Source organism: Daphnia carinata, chromosome 4, assembly GCF_022539665.2.
Source record: "Daphnia carinata strain CSIRO-1 chromosome 4, CSIRO_AGI_Dcar_HiC_V3, whole genome shotgun sequence".
In the NCBI taxonomy this organism is placed as follows: domain Eukaryota; kingdom Metazoa; phylum Arthropoda; class Branchiopoda; order Diplostraca; family Daphniidae; genus Daphnia; species Daphnia carinata.
The window spans coordinates 1,394,840-1,401,452 of record NC_081334.1 but is presented as its reverse complement, the minus strand read 5'-3'; the positions used below and the strand labels follow the sequence as shown (position 1 = coordinate 1,401,452).

The window sequence follows — 6,613 nt, the reverse complement described above, 5'->3', positions numbered from 1 at the left end:
ATTCATGGTGAAATTGCAAGAAAGGACTGTTTTCCTTCAGTTTTCCTAAACGTGTACAAATATCCTCGTATACAATGGTTTTAGTTCATACGACAACAAAGTGTAGTTAAGGTTGTTTAATCCTTCACCATAATAAATCTCCTGATCCATCTCCATAATTTGAAAACGAGCTGGATTTGGAATCTCCTTAATATGGCGAAGCATTTTATACTTGGCGACGTCCGGCTCAAATCGAATAACATTCAGCCCAGCTTGAGACGCACGGAAATAGAGATCGTCGTCTTCTCCTCCCCATCCATAAAACATGTTCGAGTACCCATTGACTTTTCTGAAATGTTGACTTCTCATGGCGACAACTCTGCAATAAAAATATGAAAAATATACAACGGAAATTGGAGCGCGTATAAATGCAGTTCGGCAATTCCATATTTTACCCTCCAAGGATTCCGCAGTAAGGTAATTGGTAATTAAAGGTATCAACAGCTGAAGACAAGTGGCGCGGCATTTCTGTGCAGGCATACATGTTGTTCAGGCTCTGGGGGATGAGATCAACCTATTCAAAAAATTATGAATACCGCCAGTTGTGTGATAAATTTTGAAAAAGCAATTTACATCATGGAATATGTAGCAATCCGATGGGAAACGTTTTTCACTTTCAACGAAACCAACATTGAAGAGCTTTCCCCGGTTGAATTCCTTTTCCGCACTTTGTTCAACGACGATTATCCGGTATGCGATTTGCTGCAACGGCAAGTAACGATGGAAATAATGAAGGAAGACGCGCAATTGCTCCTGACGTTGACGGTATGGAATTATTATGTTGACGCGGTATTTGGACCAGCATTCCGTGGGACTCCATGTACCTCCAATCGTAATGTTTTCTGCTTGACCGGTGAAGACTGTTAGCTCCGAATCGTTCACATTTAAATGAATCCGTTCGTCACTGAGCCGCTTCTCATAGGGATGAAAACAAATGTTGTCAAAGTTTTTTGATTCTCGAGGAACCAAACTTCTGGACATTGCGGAAAACGAGAGGAAAGAAAAGGAGCATAAAAAATCTATCTTTAAGCTGAGGAACAATGAAACAGTAAGGATGAAAAATAGGGCTGTGACACACTGGAATTTCTTCCTTTGCAGACGTGGATAATAAATCCATGTAATAGGTTTAAGCACTTTTGAGCTAAGAGTCATTTTGTTCACTCTTTATTGTCAAAAAAGGCAATGCTTCACTCGAAAAAAAATTGCTTCACAAGCTGCCTGTAGGTATAACACCTTGTAGTTGCCCAAGTGTGTTTAACATCATTTTTATATCTGCATTGATGTATGAAGCTTCCTCTTCTAAAACTTTAACACGTCCACCAATGTGCTCCACTTTCTTTGTAATAAAGGTGCATGCTTCTGTATGTGTTAGTTCCAAAAAGAATCCAAATCCAATTGAAACAAGTATTGTGGAAACATCAGGCCTACACAAAGTAAAGTTATAAATATTTAAATTGCATGCAAAATACATTAAAAATTTCTTTTTTTCATTTTTACACTTCAGCTTGAACGAAAAATCCAACCCCCAAATCAACTTTTGTTTTGAGTGGATTAACATCCAGTTCATCTAAATTTTTTATTGTTTCCAGTAGTTGAAGATATTCCTGGATATCCGACATGTAATTTTCCCTGGCTGCTAAGCAGCTCCTAACCAAAGCCGAAATTAGTACAAATGATTGAACTTAGCTTTAGAAGGCATAGATTGTTCATACTTGAGCTTACTTCTTAGGACCTCATTTACGAACTTCTCGCATTGTTGAATTTTCTGTAATGTTTTTTTATCGTCAGCCATTTTCACAATGAAAACATGGCAAAGAAAAATTATATTACAAATAAATCGTAGTCCCTCGCTGCCACCAAACAAATATAGAAATTGCAACTGATAAGCACACTAACAGCAGACGAGATTTTAAATCGTTTCTAGCATTGCGACATCTCAATAAAAAAAACTTGTAAAATTTTTATAGTTCTATTTTTAATTTTTTTTTAATTAACTTATTTTAAAAGGATAGGAATAGAATTACACTTACTTTTCAAGTCTATAAGCTGCTATATTCAAATTGGGTTACGGGCTTTAAAGATTAAGGAAAGTAAATGTGATTTACTGGAAAGTCGAAACTGAGTTAACTGACTAACTGACTAGTTTACTTGAGATCAGATGTTAAAAAAAAACATGACATGAAATAAATACATCTTAAACTTTTAGGTATCAAAACAATAAAGAAATGGCAAAAGAAAATATTTGTTGACATATACCTAGTAAGAAGAGGCTTCAAAGGATTCTGTGTGATGAAACTGGTCTAGAAGGGGAAAGGGTGGGATTTCAGGTGCTAATCGTAACGTTTGTTGACTGTATTTGGTAACATCAGATTGTTGTAGTTAGTTTTGTGTTTTATTGGAAACCATTCTTTAATTCTCGCAACGACCCATGTCGTTGTGTTCGCTTTTCAAAAATGAATCCAAATACATTCGCCCAGCAGTCAGTATTAGGAGCGAATACCCTAAACCCTAAAACGTTCCCGATAACAGAGGAATACGAAATAAGCAAGAAAGTGTTGGGCTTAGGGATTAGCGGGAAAGTCGTCGAATGCTTCTCGTTGAAGAATAGAAAAAAATACGCTCTTAAAGTATGGGAAATTCAACCGTGTTTTAATCTATATTGGTGCTTACTTTCTTTTTGTGAATCTGTGAATGGGATCAGGTTTTACGTGATAATCCCAAAGCCAGAAGAGAAGTGGAGCTTCATTGGAGAGCCAGTAGCCACCAACATATAGTCAATATTATTGATATCTATGAAAATGTGCAAGGAAACACAAAATGTCTTCTTGTTGTCATGGAGTGGTATTTACTCCTTTTTTAATATTTTATTTTTCTTTTACATTTACATTTGTCTCAATTTTCCCATCCCATAGCTATGATTTTGATATTTATTTTTATCTATCTTGTAGCATGGAAGGAGGGGAATTGTTCCAGCGTATTCAAGACCGTGCAGATGGTGCTTTCACAGAAAGAGGTACATTCAGTGTTAAGAAGGAGTTAAATTGATAGTTTAAATTCAAATGCTGTTATTTTTACAGAAGCTGCTGAGGTTATGCGAGATATTTGTTTAGCTGTCCGACATCTTCATTTTATGGGCATCGCTCATCGAGACCTGAAACCCGAGAATTTGTTATACTCTTCACCAGGTATGGATTGCACTGATTGGATGCTTAGTATGACAAACAAGCAGAAACTAATATGAGACTAACTTTTGTAATTATTGTTTTTTTCTTCATTATTTTTTTCGTATTTCTTTTTTTAAATATTTGGAATAAAGGCTTGGATGGTATACTGAAGCTAACTGATTTTGGTTTTGCCAAAGAATGTTTTGCTAAAGAAACTCTTCAAACGCCTTGCTACACACCGTACTACGTTGGCAAGTTTAGATTAATTTGATTGAGTATTATTGGGTGTCAATCTATAACTCAAATAATTGTATCTATAGCACCTGAAGTTCTCGGCCCTGAAAAATATGATACGTCCTGCGACATGTGGTCGTTAGGCGTCATCATGTATATCTTGTAAGAAAGTTTGTCATTCGAAATAATCTCAATCCAGTCTTGTAAATCGGGGCATTCTGGTTTTAGGCTTTGCGGCTACCCACCATTCTATTCTAATCATGGCCAAGCCATGTCACCTGGTATGAAGAAACGAATTCGCACAGGACAGTATGATTTCCCAAGTACCGAATGGAAACATGTATCCAGTGAAGCCAAAGAATTGATTCGGTCTTTACTACAAACAGAAGCTACTAAACGACCGACTATAGATCAAGTCATGCAGAACAAATGGATCGCGGTATATAAAAATAGTTATATTGTTAATTCTTTTCCACTCACTGTCATTGTTTTATTGTTTGTGTAGCATTTTGCTGCCGTACCACCGACTCCGTTGGCAACAGGAATGGTTTTGAAAGAAGAAGAAGAGGCTTGGCCTGAAGTGCAAGAAGAGATGAATAGGTCGTTAGCCACCATGCGTGTGGATTACGATCAAGTAATATTACAAAGTGTTGGTTGTTGTGTTGGTTTAATCTCGAATCATTTTTCTTTAATTAGGTTGCATTAAAATCTTTACAAACATCAAATAATGCATTATTGAACAAGCGGCGTAAAAGAGCCGCGCCGGAGCCTCCCTGTGCCCAAGCGCACTAAGGGAAAGCATTATGTATCTTAAAATATTGCGACCAGCGAACATTTTAGGTTGCCGTAGAAAAATTGAAATTGAAATACTGTTGATTGATTGACTTCTCACAATTCAACATCACTTAACCTTGTGTAGTTTATTAAAGTTGACCAGGTAATTCTCCCATGTTCAATCCGTGCTCGTTTTTAACAAACAAGTTTACTTATACGTGTATGCACGAATTTCCGTGTTATTGTTGATCCCCCCCGTGAAGTATGATCAAATCTGCGTGAATGTGTTTTGCATCACTAGACTTGGTTGCTCAGATTTTGCAATTAAGAGCAAATCCTGGTGCTGGAGTGCGTGAAATTTTCTGCCACTTAACCGTTTACTTCTTTTTTTTTTTTTTTTTGACCGTCAAAATCCTTTGCTGGGCAATTTAGCCGCACTGGACCAGCATTGCCTTACACAGTTTTTTTTTGTTTTTGATTTGTTTTCTGATGGTACAATATGTCGGTGGTTCGACCTGTTTATCTCTTTTTGTTATAAAGTGCAATTAGTTTACATAGTCATCCGTTCGTCCGCCACACCGGTTGTTATTGATTATCCACATGTTTTAGGTGTTCCGAATAAAGACGGTGAACTGTTCATGTTGTCTGTGGTTACTTACATTTATTATGCAACCTACTGTTACTTGATTTTATTTCAATGGCAGACACAACGCTTAAAGCGTAATATATAGTGGATTTAGTTGTACCGAATTTTCAATTTGTAAAATGAATTTAAGGAGGGGCAGTGGCTTCGGTTTTCTAGGTAGGTTGCTTGAAACAAAACTCTTTATGTCATATCTTTATAAAGTTAACTAAAAATTCATAATTTTTTCAAATATAATTGTTTACTACTAAATTTGGAGATGTTGTACGTAATCAGTGTTTAAAAAGGTTATTTAAATCATGAATTGGGGGTATTCAGACGGATGCGAGAGTTAGGCCTCCTAAATTGATTTGACAACGTCTAATGAGTAAAGGCAGTCTCGTTATTCGGCGTGAAGCGTGAAAACTTTCCGCCTCCTATTATTTGTCATTAACATTTACCGTCTACTAAACGACATTCTGATTTTATACAAGTTGTTTCGTGCTGAACATTAATGCGAAATGGCAGGCCTACCTAGACGGATAATCAAGGTAACATAATCTTAAATTTCAAGCTTCTATCAGATGGAGGCAACGTGTTTTGGGTCATATTATTGGACCGGCAGTATTTTCTGGAACTTAATGTACACTGACAAATTTCACTCGCAGGAAACTCAACGTTTAATGGCTGAACCTGTGCCAGGCATCAGTGCAGTTCCAGATGAACAAAATGCTCGCTATTTCCATGTTGTGGTTGCAGGTCTGATATCATAATGTACAGAGGTGTCATCTTGATTCATTCATCAGTGAGCCATTAATTGATATGTAGGTCCAGAAGGCTCTCCATTTGAAGGGGGTGTTTTCAAATTAGAACTTTTTTTGCCAGAAGAGTATCCCATGTCAGCACCTAAAGTGCGCTTCATGACAAAGATTTATCACCCCAACATTGATAAATTAGGCCGTATTTGCCTCGATATTTTGAAAGGTAAAATTTTTTTGTTGCTTAAGTTACAATATTGGTAATGTGTTTAAAAGAAAGCACAGTTTTCTGCATGGAGTGTCAAATTCTTTAGTTTGCTGGCATTCCATTCTTTGATTCACATTCATGTCAAAATTAGAAAACATGTTTATCTTTTAAACCATAACATATTTCGAAATAGCAAATATGTTATTCTGTTATTTATTTTCCTCTAAGAAAATGTTTGAATTGCTTGATTGTTTGTTTTTTCAGACAAATGGAGCCCAGCTTTGCAAATTCGGACAGTGTTGTTGTCAATTCAAGCTTTATTGAGTGCACCGAATCCTGATGATCCGCTGGCCAACGATGTTGCAGAGTTGTGGAAAGTCAACGAGGGAGAAGCTATTCGTAATGCTCGAGAATGGACCAGAACTTATGCTATGGGAAACATATGAAATCTGGTTCTGTGGAAGAGAAAAGAGTAAAATTGTCAATCGGTTGCCGAGAAATGTGTTGAATCTAGATTATTTTGCTTTCTTTTGTTCCTCGCCCATCAGCTTTTATTTGCTGGTTGTCCTCTCCCTTTAATTGGCTGAATTGTCTTCTGGTGGTGATCACGCAGCCAGAAAAAAGAAAAATTGCTCGTTCTTATAATCCCACTTCTTTTGTTTGCCCGTCAACAGTTCTATCGACGTCTCATTCCAATTCGCGCGCCGTAAAAAATGATCGTCGATAGCATTTTCTTTTTACCGTTTTAGTACTACGAGTACCTCAAAAAGGAAACTAAAGAAAAACAATAATAAATGCGTCACCCGTGGAAGTT

General features: G+C 36.8%; 3 protein-coding genes across 3 annotated transcripts; 2 read left to right on the top strand and 1 right to left on the bottom strand.

Annotated features, from left to right (window-relative positions):
* Positions 1-29: 29 nt before the first annotated feature.
* Positions 30-1,917, bottom strand: LOC130695336 (beta-1,4-N-acetylgalactosaminyltransferase bre-4-like). Its single transcript, XM_057518468.2, has 6 exons — positions 1,752-1,917; positions 1,537-1,686; positions 1,251-1,463; positions 613-1,009; positions 435-553; positions 30-358 (listed from the first exon to the last, which is right to left on the bottom strand). The coding sequence occupies exons 1-6, from the start codon at positions 1,829-1,831 to the stop codon at positions 46-48; spliced, it is 1,272 nt and encodes a 423-aa protein (XP_057374451.1). The 5' UTR covers positions 1,832-1,917; the 3' UTR covers positions 30-45.
* A 411-nt stretch (positions 1,918-2,328) lies between these two features.
* On the top strand, positions 2,329-4,850 carry LOC130695309 (MAP kinase-activated protein kinase 2-like). The gene is made up of 9 exons (XM_057518431.2): positions 2,329-2,666; positions 2,741-2,880; positions 2,988-3,052; positions 3,117-3,224; positions 3,356-3,454; positions 3,524-3,599; positions 3,666-3,876; positions 3,943-4,071; positions 4,134-4,850. Exons 1-9 carry the CDS (start codon positions 2,493-2,495, stop codon positions 4,227-4,229), a joined length of 1,098 nt encoding a protein of 365 aa, XP_057374414.1. The 5' UTR covers positions 2,329-2,492; the 3' UTR covers positions 4,230-4,850.
* A 365-nt stretch (positions 4,851-5,215) lies between these two features.
* LOC130695328 (ubiquitin-conjugating enzyme E2 N) lies at positions 5,216-6,610 on the top strand. Its single transcript, XM_057518458.2, has 4 exons — positions 5,216-5,384; positions 5,502-5,592; positions 5,662-5,817; positions 6,064-6,610. Exons 1-4 carry the CDS (start codon positions 5,355-5,357, stop codon positions 6,243-6,245), a joined length of 459 nt encoding a protein of 152 aa, XP_057374441.1. The 5' UTR covers positions 5,216-5,354; the 3' UTR covers positions 6,246-6,610.
* The last annotated feature ends 3 nt before the right edge of the window (positions 6,611-6,613 follow it).

Coding starts and splice junctions, on each gene's coding strand:
- LOC130695336 (XM_057518468.2), bottom strand. CDS start 1,831: ATGGCTGACGATAAAAAAACATTACAGAAAATTCAACAATGCGAGAAG. Junction 1,010..1,250: donor GTTATACCTACAGGCAGCTT/GTGAAGCAATTT, acceptor AATGTCCAGAAG/TTTGGTTCCTCGAGAATCAA. Junction 554..612: donor ATTGCTACATATTCCATGAT/GTAAATTGCTTT, acceptor TTTTTTGAATAG/GTTGATCTCATCCCCCAGAG.
- LOC130695309 (XM_057518431.2), top strand. CDS start 2,493: ATGAATCCAAATACATTCGCCCAGCAGTCAGTATTAGGAGCGAATACC. Junction 2,881..2,987: donor CTTCTTGTTGTCATGGAGTG/GTATTTACTCCT, acceptor TCTATCTTGTAG/CATGGAAGGAGGGGAATTGT. Junction 3,225..3,355: donor TTTGTTATACTCTTCACCAG/GTATGGATTGCA, acceptor TTTGGAATAAAG/GCTTGGATGGTATACTGAAG.
- LOC130695328 (XM_057518458.2), top strand. CDS start 5,355: ATGGCAGGCCTACCTAGACGGATAATCAAG. Junction 5,385..5,501: donor TACCTAGACGGATAATCAAG/GTAACATAATCT, acceptor TTTCACTCGCAG/GAAACTCAACGTTTAATGGC. Junction 5,818..6,063: donor TTGCCTCGATATTTTGAAAG/GTAAAATTTTTT, acceptor TTGTTTTTTCAG/ACAAATGGAGCCCAGCTTTG.